This window comes from Populus alba, chromosome 2 (assembly GCF_005239225.2).
Source record: "Populus alba chromosome 2, ASM523922v2, whole genome shotgun sequence".
In the NCBI taxonomy this organism is placed as follows: Eukaryota; Viridiplantae; Streptophyta; class Magnoliopsida; order Malpighiales; family Salicaceae; genus Populus; species Populus alba.
The window spans coordinates 10709655-10732235 of NC_133285.1; the positions used below are offsets into that span (position 1 = coordinate 10709655).

At 33.9% G+C, this 22581-nt stretch overlaps 3 protein-coding genes across 5 annotated transcripts; all 3 read left to right on the plus strand.

Annotated features, from left to right (window-relative positions):
• Nucleotides 1-1041: 1041 nt before the first annotated feature.
• On the plus strand, nt 1042-8400 carry LOC118044426 (GEM-like protein 1). The gene is made up of 4 exons (XM_073407598.1): nt 1042-1518; nt 1622-1723; nt 7378-7652; nt 8043-8400. Exons 1-4 carry the CDS (start codon nt 1434-1436, stop codon nt 8202-8204), a joined length of 624 nt encoding a protein of 207 aa, XP_073263699.1. The 5' UTR covers nt 1042-1433; the 3' UTR covers nt 8205-8400.
• Nucleotides 8401-13307: 4907 nt separating this feature from the next.
• On the plus strand, nt 13308-16767 carry LOC118044461 (cathepsin B-like protease 3). 2 transcript variants are annotated; one of them, XM_035052746.2, is made up of 11 exons: nt 13309-13597; nt 14306-14359; nt 14460-14540; nt 14749-14905; nt 15021-15025; nt 15115-15189; nt 15291-15416; nt 15571-15789; nt 16133-16246; nt 16341-16376; nt 16470-16767. In XM_035052746.2, the coding sequence occupies exons 1-11, from the start codon at nt 13529-13531 to the stop codon at nt 16602-16604; spliced, it is 1071 nt and encodes a 356-aa protein (XP_034908637.1). In that variant the 5' UTR covers nt 13309-13528; the 3' UTR covers nt 16605-16767. The 2 variants fall into 2 exon arrangements, with proteins under 2 accessions (XP_073263700.1, XP_034908637.1); XM_073407599.1 differs by lacking the exon at nt 15021-15025 and having other exon boundaries at nt 13308-13597; nt 14749-14964.
• A 1576-nt stretch (nt 16768-18343) lies between these two features.
• On the plus strand, nt 18344-21544 carry LOC118044462 (cathepsin B-like protease 2). 2 transcript variants are annotated; one of them, XM_035052747.2, is made up of 11 exons: nt 18344-18550; nt 19127-19180; nt 19264-19344; nt 19498-19654; nt 19755-19759; nt 19847-19921; nt 19999-20124; nt 20330-20548; nt 20855-20968; nt 21052-21087; nt 21178-21544. In XM_035052747.2, exons 1-11 carry the CDS (start codon nt 18479-18481, stop codon nt 21310-21312), a joined length of 1074 nt encoding a protein of 357 aa, XP_034908638.1. In that variant the 5' UTR covers nt 18344-18478; the 3' UTR covers nt 21313-21544. The 2 variants fall into 2 exon arrangements, with proteins under 2 accessions (XP_034908638.1, XP_073263877.1); XM_073407776.1 differs by lacking the exon at nt 19755-19759 and having other exon boundaries at nt 19498-19706; nt 19843-19921.
• The last annotated feature ends 1037 nt before the right edge of the window (nt 21545-22581 follow it).

The window sequence follows — 22581 nt, forward strand, 5'->3', positions numbered from 1 at the left end:
CACCTATTCCAACAAAGGATTTTAAATGTTAGTTCAATAAGGATTTTAATTAACTACTCAAATAAGAATTTTAAATATAAATTCTTTTTTTATCTAGCAAATAAAAAAAGAAGAGGACACCATTGACGATGGAAAATAAAAAAGAAAAAGGCTATTAGTGGTGGTTGATTGTTGGACCGTGAAAGGCTAAAAGAAAAAAATTAAAAAGACTGAAGATTTAGAAATTTAGGGATTTCAATTTCAATTTATTTATAAAAGTTGAACATTGAAAGTATGAAAGAATCATGATTTTGCAATTTTTGCTTTTGTTTTGTAATAGCAATAAGAAATGCTAATAGTTGCTGGATACTGTAATAGCAATCGCAATTTTATTTTATGTGATGTAATTATTAAATTGATGGTGAAATCGTGATTTTATGTGATTTCATCTAATTTTACCTATTTTGAGTTTTATAAACGATTTAGCTCATTAAATCTATATTAGCTTGTAAAATTATACGATTTTATGAGTCAAATCGTGATTTTAACAACCTTTATCCCTATATTGATCGACTTAAACTTAAAATTGTTTTTTTCTATATTTCTTTTGCCATGTATATACATGTCTACATATAATTTGAGAATATATTTTTTAATGAAGCAATATGCAGATTGCTAGAACCAAATCTTCTAAAACATTTTTTTATTAGGTGGAGTATATTTTTTTTATTGGCAAGTTTTAGCAGATACTTTTCTGAATTTTTTTTCATGTGTGAAATCAAAGTTATCATGTATATATTTTTCTCTGATAATATATTTTTTTGTTAGGTAAAGTAACTGTAGTTTTCATTACTTGGTGACACGAATAAGAGCTTAATTCTCTGTATTCAGAGATCCTAGACCAAGTAGAAATACGAATCCTTTCTCAACAATGTCATCACAAGCTTATCCAACCGAAAGCTTCCCTCTTCACAATATAATTAATTAACATATATTCCGTTCATGATTATGCGAATAAATTCGATAGGATCACATTTACAGCTTAAGAACAATATCCCCCGAAGATGAATCGAGTCAACCGAATTTCAACTCGCTCCACAACCAAGAAGCAAGAGCATAATTTCATTTTCACACTGGCTTTTGCCGAAAAAAGATACCATCGCTATTATCATAATTCTGTCCGACTGAGTTCATGTTCCTAAAGCCAACGACTTTGACCCAAGACAGGAAGAATAACTGTATTCGGTTTACTGTTATTATATTTACAGGCGGACTATAATAAATCGGCCGACCATGCATGTTCCCATCGAGAATAATGGCGTGGAGCTAAAACTGAAGTGACGTTTGGGCGGTGGAGAGGAAAAGTGAGGAACCTGTCTCGCTGCCTTATAATTTATACACCACTGCAACACCGAGGCAACACAGTGAATCCCCATCCGCATCCTCAACACAACATGGACTACAGCAACAACAATCCTTACCTCCAGTCCGCGACTGTTCCTCCGGCTACTACTAATGGATACGGGACAAATGGCAACAGTAAGTCTGATCTCGAGTTTAGAGTTCATGAATGCCTTTATGGTGTTTGTTTTTACTTGTAATCTAAATTGTTTATATTATATTTTGGTATGCTTTCTTTCAGGATCGACGGGGAAGATACGTGATGCTTTGAATCGGTGTGGGAAAACGGTTGAGCTTGCCACTAGGAAAGCAGAGGTTTATGCTGATAATATCTGGCATCACCGTGAGTTTTCCTTTCCCCTCTTCATGTTACCTTCAATCACTGTGAGCTTGTCTGATGTAAACAGATAAATAAGTAGGAGAACTATTGGAAGAAGGCTGAATATTAGCCGATTAGTTAGCAACAGTTATCTGATACGTAAAGGATTAATTATACCAATGCTTTTAGGAAAAAGATAAACAGTCCTTATAAGATAAATATTGACAGTTAGATTGTTAGTTTCCTTTGTAATCATAGACTTCTATTCCACTTCTACTCACGCCTCTGCTGCTGCGTTGTATATATATATGACACATTACATAATAAAGATTACACCGCAAATTCCACAGCAGCAACTCTGTTATCATATTCTCTGTTCCTTCTTTTCTACATGGTATCAGAGCAGGTTTCGATTGACCTGCATTTCACTTAAAGTTTTCTATGGAAGACTCTTCTAAATATATTGGTGCTGATGACATCAACATATATTCTAACACATCAGAAGGAGAACAAAGTAATACAAACCAACGTCTTGGTTCAGTTTTGTTGAATGAACTCAACTATCTTCCTTGGTCAAGAGCTGTAACAATTGCTCTTGGTGGAAGGTCCAAACTTGGCTATGTTAATGGCCATATCAAGACCCCTGACCCTTCCTCGCAGAACTATGAAGCATGGCAATGCAAGGATCAACTTGTCATGTCTTGGTTACTTAATTCTATGGAGAATAATATTGCTGAAATTTTTAGTTATTCAGAATCTTCAATGGACCTATGGGAGGCTGTGAAGGAGATGTATGGAAATCAAAACAATGCAGCTCGTGTTTTTCAAATCAAAAGAGATCTTGCTAATCTGCAGCAAGATGGCAAGACTTATGTGCAACTACTTGGAATTCTAAAAGGTATGTGGAGTGAACTTGCATTATATCGACCTCTTACTGTTGATATTGCAGTATTGAAAAAACGAGATGAGGAAGACAAGATATTCCAATTACTATCCAGTCTTGGTCCAGATTATGAAGACCTTCGAAGTCGAATTCTAATGAACTCTGATCTTCCATCCCTTGCAAATGTATGTGCTACAATACAGCGAGAGGAAGCTCGCAGAAAAATCATGAATCCAGAGCCAAGAATCACCTTGCCAGAAACCCGTGCATACGCAGTTACCAGACAGATGAAAAGTAATAAATCTTACAAAGGAAAACGACCAGATTTGAAGTGCACTCATTGTCATAATCTTGGACACACAATCGGGCGGTGTTGGATTCTTCATCCAGAATTAAAACCTGACTTTGAAAAGGAAAAGGGGCTTCAAAAGGGTTATGGATATAAAGCTCACATTGCTGCTCGCTCTACTGATGATTCTTCTCCAAGTAATGTAGTGAACTTTTCTACCAACCCGTCTGCTCTTCTTAATGATTTTGCCAATTATCTTAAGGAAAAGGGTGATGCTAGCTTGACAGCCTCAAGCAATTCTGATTCTACAGCTATTCTTGGTAAGTTTGCTGGTTTCCTGGCAAACTCTGATCATCTATCCCAAGAGAATTTAGAAGGTATTTTGACTGCTTTTAAAACTGCTTTAGTTGCTAGTACTGTACATAATTTTTGGGTCATTGATTCGGGTGCCTCTGATCACATAACAAATAAAAATGACTAGCTTACACCTTTTCGAAAAAATCACTACTCCAACGCATATTTCTGTTGCAAATGGAAAACATGTCCCTGTCGAAGGTAAAGGGAAAATTAAGTTGCTCTCTGAAAATATTGAGTCTTTGGTTTTATATGTTCCATCTTTTCCATTCCAATTGCTTTCCATTGGCAAGGTCACCAAAACACTAAATTGTCGTGTTATATTTGATTCTCACCGAGTTCTTTTTCAGGACCGCGCCACCGAGAGGATGATTGGTGAAGGTTTCTTTTTTCAAGGGCTTTATTATTTTTCAAATGATTCTAAACGTCCTCAAATTTCTGCTCTTTCTTCCCTTAGTCAGGATCAAGTTTTATGGCATCAACGTTTAGCCCATCCTTCCGAGAATGTTCTTACAAAATTAATGCCCAGTCTAGATGCTAGAAACATCACTTGTGATACATGTCATCTATCAAAATCCACCAGACTGCCCTTTTCACCCTCTATGTCTAGAGCAAATGAGATGTTTGAACTTGTACACTCTGATGTTTGGGGACCAACTATTGAATCCTTTGATGGCTACAAGTATTTTGTTACTTTCGTTGATGATTTTTCTCGTGTAACATGGATATATCTTTTAAAATTCAAAAGTGAGGTTATTGATGTTTTTAAGGATTTTCATATGCTAGTCATAACTCAATTTTCTAAGAAACTTAAAATTCTTAGATCTGATAATGGCACCGAATACATGTCTCAAAAAATGACACAGTATCTAGCTTCTCATGGCATTTTACATCAGTCTAGCTGTGTTGGTACACCCCAACAAAATGGGGTAGCTGAACGCAAAAATAGAGATCTGCTAGAAAAAAACTCGAGCCTTGATGATACAAATGCATGTTCCCAAAACTTTTTGGTCTCAAGGAGTATTATCTGCTGCATATATTATTAATCGGCTACCTAGCCGAGTGTTGTTTTTTAAATCACCACTTGAAGTTTTGCAGAAACAATCACCTGATATATCACATTTAAAGGTGTTCGGTTGCACATGTTTTTGTGCATATTCAGGCTTCAAATCGTGATAAACTTGACGCAAGGGCCGCTAAGTGTATTTTCCTGGGATATTCTTCAACCAAGAAGGGATATAAATGCTATCACCCTCATTCCCGGAAACTATTCATATCAAGAGATGTTCAATTTGAAGAAACTATTCCATACTATGATGAGAAAAATCAGGAGACATCTTCAAAAGATATTTTTCCTCTTCCATATCCAGCTCCTGCAGACACGGTATCTCCCTCAATCTTACCTCCCGCGACTAGCAACACCCCATCATCAACCATTGATGAGCCCTCAGGTACAGAGAGCTTCGGTCAAATTATTTCAGAATCTGAAAAAGATCATGAAGACTCTGAACCCAATGCAAATCCCGATAGCAGTATCCCTGTGTCTACTACAGGACCTTCTTCTAGCACAAGGGTTGCTAATCCTATTATGGCTAATCTTGAGGGTGATTCCCTAAATAAGCAATCTGAATTGGAGACTCATGTTATTCCTTTGCCACAGACTCGTAAAAATCCAGTTCGTAATCGTGCTCCGCCAATTAAAATGCAAGATTTTGTCACATTTGCAGCAAGACATCCTATTTCAAATTCCCTTACATATGAACAACTCTCCCCTGATCATACTGCATATCTTTCTGCTATATCTAATGTTCAAGAGCCACGAAATTTTCAGGAAGCTAATACTCAAGATGAATGGAAACATGCCATGAATGATGAACTCCTAGCTCTTGCTCAGAATCAAACCTGGAGTATTGTCAAACTTCCCAAAGGAAAACATGTTGTTGGCAGCCGATGGGTGTATAAAACAAAGTTTAAATCTGATGGCACCATTGACAGACATAAGGCACGTCTTGTAGCTCAGGGATTTACTCAAACCTTTGGAGTGGATTACAAGGAAACCTTTGCTCCTGTTGCAAAGATGAACACTGTTCGTGTTTTTATTATCAGTTGCCGTAAACAAAGGATGGTTAATGTGTCAGATGGACGTAAAAAAATGCCTTCTTGCATGGGAACCTTGAGGAAGAAGTCTACATGAAATTGCCTCCTGGCCACCCTCAAGCTTCAGATCCTACCTTAGCGTGCCGACTTCACAAATCACTTTATGGTTTGAAGCAGTCTTCACGTGCTTGGCATGCTCAATTAAGTGCTGTTCTTGAAGAGCTTAATTTCAAAAGAAGTAATGTGGATTCATCCTTATTTGTTCATCTTGGACCTAAGGAAACATTGGTGGTTCTTATCTACGTTGATGATCTTATTATTTCAGGAAATAACAGTGAGGCTATATCACGCCTCAAAGCCACCTTACAACATCACTTTTCAATTACAGATCTTGGCAGATTGAAGTATTTTCTTGGAATAGAAATGGCAGCTTCTCATAAAGGATTATTTCTTAATCAACGCAAGTATGTTCTTGATTTACTCAAAGATGCTGAGATGATGGATGCCAAGCCTGCCCCTACTCCATTGGACAGTAAATTGCAGCTTGCCAAAAATAGTGAACCCCTTCAATCCATTAATCACTACCAGCATCTTGTGGGTAAGCTCATTTACCTTACCATTACGCGACCTGATATAGCCTACGCAGTTAGCCTTGTTAGCCAATTCATGCATGCACCTACTACTTTCCATCTGAGTATTGTCAAGCGCATCCTACGCTATCTGAAGGGTTCTATTGGACGTGGAATTGTCATGGCCAAAAACGATCACACTCAGATAACCGGATACAGTGATTCAGATTGGGCTGGCAATGCTATTGATCGCAAGTCAACCACTGGCTATTGTATGTTTGTTGGTGGTAATCTTGTCTCTTGGCGTAGCAAGAAACAACATGTCATTGCACGTTCTAGTGCCGAAGCTGAATACCGTGCCATGGCATCAGCTGCTTGTGAGTTAATTTGGCTTAAAGGTCTCCTATCTGAACTGGGTTTTCCAAGTAGCATCCCTATGACCTTGTTTTGTGACAACCAAGCTGCCATGCATATTGCAGCCAATCCTGTGTTTCACGAAAGAACAAAACACATTGAAGTTGATTGCCATTTTATTCGTCAACAAGTTCAGTCTCAGATTATCCAAACTCATTACGTCCGCAGCCATGATCAACTTGCTGATGTGTTCACAAAATCCTTGACCTCTGCTCATTTTCACCGACTGTTGTCCAAGCTTGGATCAATTAATCCCCTTGATCCAGCTTGAGGGGGAGTATTGGAAGAAGGCTGAATATTAGCCGATTAGTTAGCAACAGTTATCTGATACGTAAAGGATTAATTATACCAATGCTTTTAGGAAAAAGATAAACAGTCCTTATAAGATAAATATTGACAGTTAGATTGTTAGTTTCCTTTGTAATCATAGACTTCTATTCCACTTCTACTCACGCCTCTGCTGCTGCGTTGTATATATATATGACACATTACATAATAAAGATTACACCGCAAATTCCACAGCAGCAACTCTGTTATCATATTCTCTGTTCCTTCTTTTCTACAAGAACGTTCCCTTGGTTATTTTTTCCAGGTAAATTGTTTTTGTTTTTAATTTCCCAACTGCTTACAATCAAGCACTTAAGCACGGTGATTAATGGGTGGATCGCTTAGCTGATCCTTCACCTGGTCTTTTGTAGATAGGATCAAATATAAGCTGAGCCGACAAGGTAGCTTGTTCTTGACTGCAAAATTAAGATGCTTTTTTGGCCTTTGTCGAGAAATCAAGTGGAGGAACCCTCTTCTTAACTTCGTTTTATTTTTTTCTGGAATTGTGAGGATAGTTGGATGTTGAGGCATGTCTTCATAGAATGGCTACGAGGAAAAACATAGACTAATAAGAAGAGAAAAAGGGAAACAGAGGGAATAGATAGAATGTCTTGGCTTTGAGAACCATGCCAAAAATATAAAAGCCACAATTTATTGTGTAATGCAAATTACTTGGTTCTAATTCTCAATTATGGATGCTGTCGTTTAGATTATAATATGTAATCTTGTTTTCTGAAAACAACAGTCAAGGTTAGTCCTAGCCTAGCCGATGCAGCGATTGCAAGGATTGCTCAAGGGACAAAGGTACTTGCTGAAGGAGGGCATGATAAGGTGTTCCAGCAGACATTTGAGGTCTTGCCCGGAGAGAAGCTCTTGAATGCATATGCTTGCTATATATCGACTTCAACTGGACCTGTGATCGGGACGCTTTATGTATCCTCCAAAAAGGTGGCCTTTTGCAGCGAGTATCCCTTCTGTTATTATTCCTCCACAGGACAGCAGCAATGGATGTATTACAAGGTATTACCATCTACTTCATTTCTTAGCAATGCACTCGCTAATCGGTGTCTCATTTCTGCAATCTAAGCTGTTAAATTTTGAGAAAAACATGAGTTTTTCCATGTCCTACTACTTGAGTAGCCTTAAACAAAACTCTCACGTCGCGATTCAAAATCATTACAAGTTTCGTTGACTACTTGAAATCGAGAAATGATTAATTTTGAACTCACCCAACAGCTATTTCTTTGCAAGGCTTTAACAATTGTTTGAGCACTTTGAACTGGGCCCTCTTATTTGGTTGCCCGTTCTTAATAATTTTGATTCAAAGTTTTAGCAAGCAGCTGATGGATTCTCCTTTTACAGATAGTATTTTCTGATATTGTTCAACTGTCACAACATGTATATCTGTAGGTTGTGGTGCAGCTTGATCGATTGAGAGCAGTGAATCCTTCTTCAAACAGAGCGAACCATTCCGAAAAGTACATCCAGATTGTAACAAAGGATGGTCATGAGTTCTGGTTCATGGGGTTCATATCATATGACAAGGCACTGAAGCAATTATGCGAGGCTTGACAGCAGTCTCGCGACTCATCTAGGGCAATACCTAACAAATATGACAGAAGATTAGTGCTTTTAAATTAACTGAAATAATACAGGCTTGGTTATCGATGGCAATGAATGTTGAACTGGAAAATTTTAGTCCGTCTTGCGTGTTGGGAATTTGCTTAGAAACCCACTAGTCTCCTAATATGATGATTGATGGTTTTGAGAGTATAGTTTCTTGATATTTCCTGCTTTCCAGTTTCTTTGTCCAGAAGTTTTCTCGTTCCTTCTTTCCAGTTTCTTTCTCCAGAAGCTTTGTCGTTCTAGCAAAGCGCCTACAAAGAGGGAAAATGCTCATGAACTGATATTTCTCCTTCTATAATAAATCAGAGAGCTTGCACGTTAGCAGAGGTATGCACTTTCCAAGGAAAAACAACGCCGCATTCAATATTGGAACTTACGCCTCTAAAACTTTCATGAACGTATTTGGTAGTATGGTAACGATTGCTTTTTAAATAGTTTTTCATGTCGAAATACATGTTAATGATATTTTTTTATTTTTTAAAAATCATTTTTAACATCAACATATTATTTTTAAAAAATCATGCTTGATTTTATAGGCTCCTCCGTTCACAAATAGAAGTTCTCAGTCCAGTAAAAGATAAACAAATTACAGATTAAAAAAAAAAAAACTAGAAGAGCTCTATGCACGCACTGACATTTCATTGTTTGTCCTCCTAGATAACATTCAATGAAAAGAGAATTGGAGGATAAAATAGTATTTCTATAATGTTTCGTTTATCAATTTCGTGGAGGTAAATGATCTTCTCACTTTCTCACTTCTTTTAATATATTAAAATAATTTAATTACCTTTTAAAAAAAATTAGCACTCAGAAGTTTTTTAGTCTATTTATTTCTTAAGAATAATAAAATGTTGGAAATACTTCTAAAAGCAAAATTTAATAATCTTTCAGAGCTTTTTTGTATTATTATTATTGTTGTTGTTGTTTGTTATAATTGTGCATTGAGAAGCAATTTAGTAATTTATAATTATAAATATTATTAAAAAAAAATAGTTAATGTGTACCATGCACACTTCAACACATAAGTGGTTCCTATACTTTTCAAGCAGTGGTCACCCGTTAGCCAAATACTAGCTTTTAGGACAGTGCTGAAATGTGTTTGATGGACTTTTCTTCTCTTTTTTTACTATTTTTTTTATTTCTATCATTTGAATCCTGCACCAAACTCTTCAATTTATCAAATCAGCCCTTCAATTTAATTCTCCTTAGAATTTGGTCTATGTTTTTTATATTTGAAATAATTTATAGAATTGAAATTGTTTTTCAATTTTAGCCTTCTTTAATTTTGTTTCTCTATTAAATTTGGTCTTCTCTCTTTTTTTATTATTTTTTTATTAATTTATTTTATTTTTCAATCTCATCCCTTATCATATTATTTCATTTAATTTTTATCCCAAATTTGGTCTCCATTCTTTCGATCGTTATTTTTTTTTTCTTCTCTTGATTTGTGTTATTTTTCAATTCCATCCCTCATTGTTCTATTTTATTTAATTTTTATACCAAATTTGATTCTTATTATTTCGATTGCTATTTGATTTTTTTTTTTTTTAATTTTGGATGGTTGGGAATTTTGTTTTGTGATTTTTATGGACTTGTCTTCAATAAAGTAACCTAGTTTCATAACATGGATCATGAGTTTCAAAAAATTGACTTGATTTGACTTTAATATTTTTCTTAGGTTAATTACAAAAAATTAATTTCATCCTTTAAAATTAGGTTATTAGACTTTCAGCTTCATGATTTTTTTTATTTTATTTCTATGAGGTTATCTCAATCTCTTATACTAGGTTATGGGTTAATTGAGTTAGCTTCAGTTGACTTAGGTTTTTTTTCAACGCTTTTTTTAATTGATTATTTTTCTAATTTTGCATTTTATTATTTGGTTTGCTATAAATTTGACCTCTATAGTTTTATTCATTTTATTTTGTACAGGGTTATGTCGGCCTCGCAAATGAGTTGTAAGTTTGACATGTTGATTAGAGTCAGGTTTTTTTTGTCTTTTTTTAAAATCGATTTTTTTGTTTTTAATTTTTCTTTTAATGTTTGATTTGTTGGTGATTAAGCTTTTAAATTATTTTTTTTGAGGTTATCTAGTTCTCATTCAATTTTTGTTTTTTTATCGAATAAGATTTTTTTATTGTCATTGATTTTTTTATAATCATATTATTAAATTAATTAATCTTATTGAACCTACTTGACTCAATGACTCGGGTTTCGAATCCTTTTTACTCCTTTAAAAACACTATCATCATGATTGGAGCTTTTTTTTTTTTTAAGAAAAATCTAACCCAATTCATGAGATAATATGTGCTGCCTATCTAGTCATATTCTTTATCAATTGACAATTAACCCATTCAATACTCGTGTTTTTATTTTTATAATTTTAATAATAATCATTTATTTTTATTAATTTTGATTTAATCATTTTGCATAAGTGCTAGGATATTGGATTGTTAGGTTAATCCAAGTCAATCTATGTCAACCTTGTAATGATATCATTTCATTTTTTAATAAAATAATATTATTTTATATAAAAACTAAAAAAAAAAAAAACAATTGCTTAGAGTTGACTTTGCTAGTTTTCATTTGGATTTTGGGGTGGTCAATTATATCGTGCGTTTATCCTTTAAGTTACCTATATTTAATCAAGTTAATATCCAAACTAATTTGTAAAGCATTGTAATCTAGGAAAGTTTTGGATTTGATAGATTAGCAAGTTTATCTATTAGGTTAAACTAAGTTAAAAAAAAAATTAAGAGATAAGAGATTTATTGTGCACATACTCATATTTTACTATAGATTCACATAGTAAAACAAAGGTTTTTCCAATCTCAAACAAAATCATTTAATAAGCTATTAGGGAAAATGTCTTTTTCATGATATTTATTTGTCATTATCATGTTGATTAGCCATAAATCAATTTTTTTTACATTTTAGGTGTATAATAAAATGACTTAAATATCCTTTTAAAAAAAATAAAACTGAGGTACAAGAGCTTTTTAGTCTTTTAACGCTTTAATTACACAATAAAATGAATTTATTTCCATTAAAAGCAAAAAAAATCACCCAAGGTTATCTTCGTCTTTTCATTATATTTTCTAGTTACACTCAATTTAAATAGGAGTCACTTTAGTCTTTTAACAAAAATAAATAAAAATAAAAATAAAAAGTGGGAAGCACATGCTACACACATCCTAATAAGTGAGAGGATCTTGTGCTTTTTAGGTGATGCATATGTCTTTTCTTAGCAATCAAACGCCATATTCCATAATGATATTAGAAGATTCACAACATTCTATTCCTGGAGATCAAGCATGTGTTTATGACAAAGATATAATTGATTTTTAATGGATTTTTTTTCTTGTCCTATCTTTTTTCTCTTATCATATCGGATTTTATATCAACACTTTCGAAAATCAAATATATCCTTTCAATTTGTATTTGTATCAATTTTAATCCTTGTTATTTTGATTTCTATTTCTTTCCTTTTAAGACTTTTAAATTTTTTTTTTTCAATTATTTTCCTCAACATTTATTTCATTTAATTTTTTACATCTAATATGTTCCTCTTTCTTTAGATTGTTATTTTTTTTTTGTTTTAATCCTTTTTCTTGATTTGTTGTTTTTCAATTTCGCACTTCATCATTTTATTTCTTTTAATTTTTATATTCAGTTTGGTTGTTATTTTTTTTATTGCTATTTTTCTATGTTTAATTATTTTCTTGATTTTTCTCTCAATTTCATCTCTCAATATTTTATTTCATTGGTTTTTTGTATCCAATTTGGTCTTCATTCTTTAATTACTATTTATTTTGAATTTTGGATGATTAGGGATTTTTCCTTGTGATTTTTTAGTATTTGCCTTTTATAGAATAATTTTAGTCTCAAAGCCCGTGATAAAAGTTTGGAAAGTAATCCAATTTAACTTTGGTTTTTTGTACGCCTTTTTTTTAAAAAAAATTTTATTTCATTATTTAATATTAGGTTATGGACCTTCAACTTTGTGATTTTTCTGCTTTTGTTTTTGTGGTTTATCCCAATTTCATATTCTAACCCACACAGGTTAGTTAAGTTAACCCTGATTGACTCGATTTTTTTTATTTTTTTTAATTGATTTTTTTTATCTTTTTATAATTTAGTTTGCTTGAAAGTTGACGTTCATAGTTTTATTTAGTTTCTTTTGTGCGAGCTTATCTTCATTTTATGATCGGGCCATGAATTTAGCATGCTAACTTAAATAATTTTTTCTTTGTTATTTTTTAAAATTGATTTTTAATTAAAGAGAAAAGCATTGTCTAGCTTAGGTCCTCTTTAAGACAAAATGCGGAAAAGCCCTAATTTTCAGTTCGTCTTTCAATTTTTTTTGGCTGGTAATTAAGTTTTGGATTTTTTTTATTTTTCTTTTAAGATTATACAATTTTTATTTAACTTTTATTTTATTATCAAATAAAATCGTTAGATATTTTAAAAATATTTAGAAGGTATATTTTCATAACATTAATAAACCTTTAATTTTTTATTAGTTATTAATTTTTTTTGTTTTTTAATACCATTTTTTTTTATAATTATATTATTAAATTAACTAATTTTATTAATCAGGTTTCGGATTTCTTTTGCTCATTTATCATCTTTTAAATATTTGTTTTTTTACATTAAAAAAAAATCCAAACTAACTAATGGCCCACGGCGAGCCACCTAACTAACTTCCTTCTCATACAACTAAAATGAATATCACTATCTATCCGGGAATGAGAGAAAAATTATTAAAATACATCATTAATTAACAAAAAGATGGGATGGGATTCATCCACAGCCTGTCATAACTTGTAACTAACAGATGACGTCCCCATACTGGAAAGGATAAAGTTGCAAGCGGTGGGCACCGATCGTCGAGCCTTATGGGAATGAGGGTTTTTATATAAAAAATTGATTTTTTTTTAAATTAATCTTTTTTTTATTTTTTAATATACTAATATTAAAAATGTTTTTAGAAAAATTAGAAAAAATCATTTTAATACGGCATTTGCCATCACTGTTGACATAAGCGCGCAGCCGAGCTGCACAAAAAGCCAAGAAAGATTCCTTGCTTCCCCAGTTCGATTGGCTTTCTTCACCACCTTCCCATTCTCTCGTTTACTCTCACCTTTCCTCCCATATTTAGGGTCATCCACATACCCTCATAAAGTGATCACGGCTTTCTTCATCTGTCACGTACCTATCTACTTCTTCGTGGGTATTTCCATTTTCTTCTCTTCTCCAGCAAGCAGGCAATGGCAAGTGCTCTGTATCATGGCACTCTCTTCTTACTCGTCGCTGCTCTCTTTACCTTCCACTCTCAGGTACTTGCTTACCAGTCGCAAGCTCTTCTCCTTCATGTTAAAATCCGATCTTCTACGTTTCAGCCTTTTATGTTCTACTAGAGATGCATCTGTGCCTGTTCGGATTTTTATTCCCAAATTTGGCGGTTGATTGAACTACTCTTTTGAACATGTTAAATTTGAATTCGATAGTGATTATGTGGAAGTTACTATTTTTGGATTATATGGAAATAGAGAAGGAAATCTGTTGTAGTACAGATGGATGAAGCAGTGACAGACACACGGAGTTTTGATAGTTAGTTAATTGCACAGTCATCGGGTCTTTCCTCGGACAAACCTAGGCCTCAGTCTGAGGATTGATTGCTTTCAACTCCATAATCTCTTACTTCTAGACACTTTTTTTATTAATATTTCTGCAAGTGTTTCATTTTCAACCCGCCGATTAAGTTAATGAAGAGGTTAGATCTGCTATTGATTTTTGGTTTCTAGTTCGAGTTGTTTCATGGGGCTTTACTAGTCAAACATATGCAAAAGTGAGAACATGTAATAAAAGCATCTTTAAAGGAGGAATCGATACAAAAATTTGATCTTGTGAATACGAATGAGTAGGAGGTTGTTATGTTTGTTTATTGCACAGTATTATCTTGAACTAGTTTCCTTTCTTTGTGTTTTGATTCTTGAAGGTTACTATTCTAAGTTTGAATTTATCGAATGTAATCTGGTCAACAGGTTATTGCGGTGGAACCAGTTTCCAAGCTCAAACTCAATTCTAGGATCCTTCAGGTGTTTTGTTTAGCAGATTTTTTTTTTTCTTTGGCAATTTGAATGATTCTTTTGCTTGCAAATTATTTATGTTTCTTGTGCTTTCACTATGATTGTTCAGGATTCAATAGTTCAGAAGGTCAATGAAAATCCCAATGCTGGATGGGAAGCTACCATGAACCCTCAATTTTCCAATTACTCTGTGAGTGTTCATCTGGAAAGACCTTGGTCATTGAGGAATTATTCAGTATTTTTCTTGTGCTTTCTAATAATTTCTCTTGTTGGTTCATGGGAGAGTGAGAGACAGATTGTTTTAGGTCCTCTTTTATATTGTTTCGTTCATTTATATTTAGGTTTACTCTAATCCTGTATTCCTGATAGTTAACATTTCCAGTTTCTTTGCTGCACAGGTTGGGGAATTCAAGTACCTTCTTGGAGTCAAACCAACACCCGGAAAGGAACTAAGAGGTGTTCCTCTAGTAAGACATCCAAAATCCATGAAATTACCGAAAGAATTTGATGCAAGAACCGCTTGGCCACATTGTAGCACCATTGGAAGAATTCTTGGTCAGTTGCTACCTGTTTGCATTGCATGGTTCTCTGTTTTTGTCTACTTAATTTTCAAGGTGCTGATGCTTTGCTCCTTTGTATGGCAAATGCTGGATCAACTTCAAAATGATAGATCAGGTAAAAAAAAATGTTTTTCTTTCTTTCTCTTGGTTTTTGTCTAAATAAACCTTACCAGTTCTCAACACATTTCAAATCTGATAATCCAGGGTCACTGTGGATCCTGTTGGGCATTTGGTGCTGTTGAATCGCTATCAGATCGTTTTTGCATCCATTATGGCATGGTAACTTAATCTTGTGATTCAAGTTAGTTATTTATATTTGAACAAAAAACATTGACTAATTATGCTGTTCCAATATAATCACACATGTCCTTTTATTGCAGAACCTCTCTCTATCCGTCAATGACCTCTTAGCTTGCTGTGGCTGGATGTGTGGTGATGGTTGTGATGGGGGTTATCCAATTGATGCATGGAGATACTTTGTCCAATCTGGTGTTGTCACTGAGGAGGTACTAGTTTCTAGCTTTGCATACTACCTTGACCCTTGATATCTTTCCTCTTAGTTTAGATTGCTTAACTAGATACTGAGAGGGCACCCCATTTTGATCATGCCCAATCTGTTCCATTATCATGATGTTCTTTATCAAAAATTTCATCTGGCAGTGTGATCCATACTTTGATGATATTGGCTGTTCTCACCCTGGTTGCGAGCCAGGATTTCCTACTCCAAAATGTGAAAGAAAATGTGCTGATAAGAACAAGCTCTGGGCAGAGTCCAAGCACTTCAGTGTTAATGCATATAGAATTGCTTCTGATCCCCACAGCATCATGGCTGAAGTTTCCATGAACGGACCAGTAGAGGTGGCCTTCACTGTTTATGAGGTAAAAACTCAGTTCATTCTCTTTAGCTGACACTTGATGCACTTGATTCTTTTGCAGTGCTTAAACTATAGCTTGCTTATTAAGTTGAAGAAATTCTGAGTTTTAGACAAGCAGGGATAACATCAGTGGGAGTTTGCTAACACTTGATCTCATAAGAATCTCGTTTTTAGCTGTACTTGCACCTTCATTCATGCGTGCCGAATGCATTATTAATTTATCATACAAGTATATGCAAATTATGCCCATAGAAAAAGTTATACGCAAATTGCATGAAGATAGATGTTCCTGGGAAATACACCTTGTACACTTATTTAATTGAAATAATCCGTTTACCATTGTACAGGATTTTGCTCATTACAAATCAGGAGTTTACAAGCACATAACAGGTGATGTCATGGGAGGCCATGCTGTTAAGCTTATCGGGTGGGGGACTTCTGATGACGGGGAGGATTATTGGGTATGTGTTAATAAAACCATTTCTTTCTCCAGATTCAATGTCCATTGTTTCTCATATAATATCAGTATAATGATGTCCTCTCTTTTTGTCGCAGCTTCTTGCTAACCAGTGGAATAGAGGCTGGGGTGATGTAGGTTCTTTTGATCAGAATTTCTCTCCGTGTTGAATTACTGTCATAAAAGTTTTCTCAAACGCTAACTTGCAATTTCATTTTGAATGACAGGATGGTTACTTTAAAATCAAAAGAGGAACAAATGAGTGTGGTATTGAAGAGGATGTTGTTGCTGGTTTGCCTTCAACCAGGAACCTTGTCAGAGAAGTTGCCAAGATCGATGCCCATGAGCATGCTTCGGCGTGATCATGGATTATCCCTTTTCAAATTGATGTGATTTATGTTCGAATCATGTGCTTTAGCGATAAATTATGCTATAGTTTGCTCTCAGCTGCATGAGGGATGCTTTCTTCAACAGTACTCAATTTGATTGAAATAATATGTGAAAGATGCTATAGTTTGATCCTTCTATTTTTTGTTCTAACTGTATCCCTGTTGTATAACAGAGTGTCTACGCTCTTATTTTGGCTCATCATGAACGGACCAAATGATTACAGGAATTACGAGTTGGAGAATGACATTAGGACAAAACAATAATAATAGGGAAAATTAGCCTGCAATAATTTGATTGTTTTTCTGTGTTTTGAGAAATTATATTTTATCTTTAGTCAATTTAAAATAAAAAGAAGAAGATAAACTTACCTTTATATGATGCAACATAAACACAAAAACTACATTATCTATGGATTCTCTCTTTGTATAAGTTCACAAATAATATGAAAACAAATAACGAAAGTCATAAAACAATTTTATGCTTTATATCGTGATGTCTTTTTGAAATCTACATTTCTAACTTGAAATAAAGTACAACTTCTGAAATTTTTTAATAAAAATTTAACTTGATCCTATAGTTAAATTAAAAATTATTTTTATTAAAATAAAACTGCATATTAAAAAATATTAAATCAAAAACCTAATATGATTGTCCAACAATTGCATGGATCGTATCATAATCAATATAGTCTATGAAGAATTTTTGTATAGTAGGATGCCTGGCTAATTTTTTTTTGACAAAGTAGCACATGCCAAAAAATTATTCTTTGAAAGTGTTATAAAGCTATTAGAGTTTAGAATATAAAGTGTAATTTTTAAAATACAAAAAGTAAAACAAAAAAATAATAAAAACTATAGAAGACTTAATGTAACTTCCTCAAAATAATATAATGACCAAACTAAGATAAAATTGAAAATAGAGGGACCATACAAACATCGCTAACTAATAGATCTTAGATTCTTCTCCTTGGTCACCCAAGATTTGAAAATCTTGTCATATTAGTCCATAAACTTCAATTTTGGCCGCTTGAGATATTGTACTTTTAGTTATCGGTCGTATATTGTCTCTCCATTCAAACACGTTACTTACAGTGCAAGATGTCTATTAACATAGTTTATTTCAAGAGATCAGTGATTTAGATGGTATCATATGCATAGATATTAATCTATAAATAAATAAATGAAAATTGAAAACCAAAATTAAATAAAAGAATAAAAATCTTTTCATCCTTTACTTTTTCAAAACAAAAAATAATATTAAATTTCAAAACCAAAGTTTTTTATTCCTCATTTAAATTTTCTTAATTGAAGTTATTCATCATGTAGCTCAATTAAAACTATTGACCCCATGATCTTTTAGGATTCGTTTGAAATTATAATAGCGATTATGGTTTAAAATATTTTTTGCTTAGAAATATATTAAAATAATAAATATTTTTTTAATTTTTAAAAAATTATTTTTGCTATCAGCACATTATAAAGATCTAAAAACATAAAAAAAAATTAATAATTTTTTTTTTAAAATTTAAAAAATATAATTTACAACACGTGCCAAAACTCTTACAAAGTAATATTTGGTAATACAACGGCCCAAACACTGGCAAAAATTATTTTTTTAAAAATTTAATTTTCTAAGTTTTTTCAAGAGGATTATACAAGTGCACTTTAAGCGGTTATATATACAAGTGTGTGTGTGGTTTTGGGCTTTTCAATCAATCTGTGCTGGCGTCCCAGATCCAAAAAGAAGGGTCAAGGGCGCATGGTCCATCTTTATTCGGCACCGAACAACTGACGGATATTTCTATCTTCTCCTTCCTTCGCCAGACACGACAGAGGAAGACGAGCAAATGGAAACTAGTCTCTGCTTTTCCACTCTGCTGTTGCTTCTCATCGGTGCCATCTTTACCTTTCCGTCTCAGGTACAAACTTCTTTTTTCTCAAAATAATAATAATTATGGGAAACCCGATCATCTTCTTTTCAGTTTTAATATTCATCTTTGTACAAAATTATATTTCCAATCTTGGTGGATATCAGATTTTACACTTGTTAGAGAACCTGATAGATATGATCAAGCTTAAGTTGTGTTTCTCGATTACATAGAAACAACAACAACAAATGACCGTATCCCCTAACAATGAGGTAGAAAAAAGAAGAAAAAGAAGAAGAAGCAGAAATTGTGATGTCAAATCGCACCATCTTCACCTGCAGAGAAACAAACCTCAATCTCTGAAGATTATGAGGATGGATGAGACGATTTCTAAAATTGATTGATTTTTTTTAATAAAGAAATAAATCTTCATCATGACAATTTGCTTACCGAACAATTTTGATTATATTCTTGAGGCCTTTTATTTTATTGGAATCTGCGAACTATTTTTTTTTTCTGGATATTAATGTATTTTGCTCCCGTTGTTGGATGTCCCGTCTTTATGTGTTGAATTTCGGAAGTTACTATTTTAGTGTTGGATTGGTTAAGCAATGCGACTGTCTACAGGTTATTGCAGTGGAACCAGTCTCCGATCTCAAGCTGAACTCCAGGATTCTTCAGGTACTTCCTTTCTTTAGCTGGTCTTATATGAAGTCCTTTTGTGTTGAATGTTTCTCTCCTTTTGGTTTTGCTCGACAATGCAGGATTCAATACTTAAAAAAGTCAATGGAAATCCCAAAGCTGGATGGAAAGCTACCATGAACCATCATTTTTCCAATTACACTGTGAGTATTTAACTGACAGGACATTTTTTTTTATATATAATTGATTGATATAGTTCTTAGACTTCCCTTCCTTCTTTTCTTTTTTTTATTTACATATAGGTGGATATAGGTGTTTTTCTTTTTAATTGCTAATATTTCATCTTTTATGCACAGGTTGCCCAATTCAAGTATCTTCTTGGAGTCAAACCAACACCAAAAGAGGAGCTGAGGGGAATTCCTGTAATAAGTCATCCGAAATCCTTGAGATTGCCAGAAGAATTCGATGCCAGAACAGCTTGGCCACAGTGCAGTACCATTGGAAAAATTCTAGGTCATTTTCTTTCTTGCTTTCTAATTTTCATGGTTGTCTTCATGGTGCTGATTCTTCTCTATTTTATATGGCAAATGGCGGACCAATTTCCAAATTGAAGATCAGGTAACTTTATGTTGCTATTTATCCTTTAATCAAATCATATAAATAATTCGTACTGGTTTTCATCATGTTTGGACTTTGATAAACCAGGGTCATTGTGGATCCTGCTGGGCATTTGGTGCTGTTGAATCGCTATCTGATCGATTTTGTATCCATTATGGCATGGTATGTAACCGAGTTTTGTGATTGAAGTTGACTTTTTTCATACTGTCCATCATAAATATTATAGTGTTTTATTGCAGAACATCTCTCTGTCAGTCAATGATCTCTTAGCATGCTGTGGCTTTTTGTGTGGAAGTGGTTGTAACGGGGGGTATCCGATTTCTGCGTGGAGATACTTTGTCCACCATGGTGTTGTTACGGAGGAGGTACTAGTTTATGTCATTGCCCATTAATAAGTCAGATTTTTTCAACAATGATGGTTGCTGAATAGAAAATTAAGGGTTATCACTCTTTGGCCATACCTAATATACATTACCTTATGTCTTACAAAATGTTATTGCTTTAGTCTGATGGCTTCTGACCATGGCTGATATACTCATTCCAATGGTGAACACATTTTTCATCTGGCAGTGTGATCCATACTTTGATGATATTGGCTGTTCTCACCCTGGTTGTGAGCCTGGATATCCCACGCCAAAGTGCGCGCGGAAGTGTGTCAATAAGAACCAGCTCTGGAAGAAGTCAAAGCACTATGGTGTCAAGCCGTACAGAATTGATTCTGATCCCGACAGTATCATGGCAGAAATTTATAAGAATGGGCCAGTTGAGGTGGCCTTCACTGTTTATGAGGTGAAAATGTGCCTGTTTCATTATTTTTTACTTGCATTCGCTTAACTTTTGACGTGGTTGAGAATAACTTAATACTCTGAAGAAACTTTGAACTATTTATTTGTGTGGAGGAACAACCTCTGAGGGTATGATATCTTTGGTTGCTTAAAATACGGAACTCCTTCTCTACTTTTACTATTACTAATCATATATGCAAGACACAAGCTGCCTATAATTACAAATTGGTTATGTGCAATTGCAGTAGGACAGAAAACATAGGAATTATGTCTTATTTGATTGTGTAATAGACTGCTCACCATTTTACAGGATTTTGCTCATTATAAATCGGGAGTCTACAAGCACATAACTGGCGGCATGATGGGAGGCCATGCTGTTAAGCTTATTGGCTGGGGAACTTCTGAAGACGGGGAAGCTTATTGGGTATGTGGGACTGCTTTTCTCTTTTTCCCCAGATTTAATAGCCATTAGTTTTCCATGACATTATAATTACTCTCCTTTTGCAGCTTCTTGCCAACCAGTGGAATAGAGGCTGGGGTGATGTAAGTTCCTGTCAAAACTCTCACGTTAAATAAACTGAACACAAAATGTTTCTTCTTGAATGCTGAAGCACAAATTTTTTTAAATGACAGGATGGTTACTTCAAGATTAGAAGGGGAACAAATGAGTGTGGTATTGAAGGAGATGTGGTTGCTGGTTTGCCCTCAACCAGGAATCTTGTTAGAGAGGTTGTGAGTATAGATGCTCGTGAGGATGCTTCGGCATGATATCAGACTAATTATTATATCTCGAAGTGCTGTAATTTATGTATCAATATTGGATTCTTGTGATTAGAAATGGGCTTTCGCTGTATGCATAGGACGAAACCAGGTACATGCATCCATGTAAACTGTTATCTTAGTTGAAATTTGCTATTTGTGTGAGAATCAAACAGTACGTAGATATTGTATCCCCTGATATTTACTGATAACATAAGATTCACCTTCTTGGCGTGTATCACATCCCATCTTCTGCCTCCATCATCCGCTGCTAGACATTTCCAGGTTTATTGGGTAATCTGCTTCTATATGTTAACAATGAAAACTCAAGGAGGTTCGTAATCCACCTTAGAGGATGGGATGACACTGTTTATGTTGGTATATAGCATATGAAATTGCTTGAGAAAGAATTATATTTTCATCAGCAGCAAAATGCCTCCATAGTAGCTGTGCTGCTATAACAACAGCAGGTATGATTTAGAAAGTTGAATCTATTTCTTACAAGCTCCTCTATGGCAAGATGCATTGCTGTTCAAGGGAATGACACTGGTTGTTGTTGCACTTCATTCCCGTGTCTGGAATGAGGATTGCTCTGGTTTTTATTTGTCTGGAATGAAAATCTAGCTTGCCATGTCTTGTTTATTATGCTGCTGTTAACTGTAGCGAATGGCATAACGTTTTCCATGTGATCAGAATGCGGTCGCGGAGTTGGTGTGGAGCGCAGCAAGGACTGAGAAAGAAGAGGAGATTCTGTTGGATAGCATGTCTTCATAGCATCGATTATGTAATAAAGGTAAAGACATCGAATCATTCAACGGTGTAGATGTCCAGGATGATGACTAGTACCATCTCGATCATGGTCCGAGTGCGCCTTTTGCATGTCATATCACTTTTGTTTTTCTGCACGTTTCTTTTTGTGAGCCGTGTGTCATCCACATCTACAAAAGTTAATTATAGTTTTTCCACTTCATCATGTCAACCAAATGATAATTTAAGATTACGAATTATCACTGGTAATAATTGTTATTAATATTATTTTATAAAAAGATAGGTGATGAAAGATAGAGCAAAAATACCATTCAGAAGATAATGCAAACAGCCCATGGTAAGATTGTTTGATATTAAACTAGTGGCTATTTTTTAAAATATTAAAGAATTATTATTTGTAATAATTTTTTTAAAAAAATATTATTTTTGATATCAGTATATCAATATAATTCAAAAATATATATAAAAAAATTTAATTTAAAGCAAAAAAAATTTAAATTTTTTTAATTT

What these genes read in the sequence shown, in the direction of transcription:
- LOC118044461 (XM_073407599.1), top strand. Translation starts at nt 13,529, where the DNA reads ATGGCAAGTGCTCTGTATCATGGCACTCTCTTCTTACTCGTCGCTGCT. An exon ending in TTGTCTACTTAATTTTCAAG is followed by an intron (nt 14,965 to 15,114) that starts GTGCTGATGCTT and finishes CTGATAATCCAG; the next exon opens with GGTCACTGTGGATCCTGTTG. An exon ending in CTGGTGTTGTCACTGAGGAG is followed by an intron (nt 15,417 to 15,570) that starts GTACTAGTTTCT and finishes TTCATCTGGCAG; the next exon opens with TGTGATCCATACTTTGATGA.
- LOC118044426 (XM_073407598.1), top strand. Translation starts at nt 1,434, where the DNA reads ATGGACTACAGCAACAACAATCCTTACCTCCAGTCCGCGACTGTTCCT. An exon ending in ATACGGGACAAATGGCAACA is followed by an intron (nt 1,519 to 1,621) that starts GTAAGTCTGATC and finishes GCTTTCTTTCAG; the next exon opens with GATCGACGGGGAAGATACGT. An exon ending in AGCAATGGATGTATTACAAG is followed by an intron (nt 7,653 to 8,042) that starts GTATTACCATCT and finishes GTATATCTGTAG; the next exon opens with GTTGTGGTGCAGCTTGATCG.
- LOC118044462 (XM_073407776.1), top strand. Translation starts at nt 18,479, where the DNA reads ATGGAAACTAGTCTCTGCTTTTCCACTCTGCTGTTGCTTCTCATCGGT. An exon ending in ATGGTGTTGTTACGGAGGAG is followed by an intron (nt 20,125 to 20,329) that starts GTACTAGTTTAT and finishes TTCATCTGGCAG; the next exon opens with TGTGATCCATACTTTGATGA. An exon ending in TGGCCTTCACTGTTTATGAG is followed by an intron (nt 20,549 to 20,854) that starts GTGAAAATGTGC and finishes ACCATTTTACAG; the next exon opens with GATTTTGCTCATTATAAATC.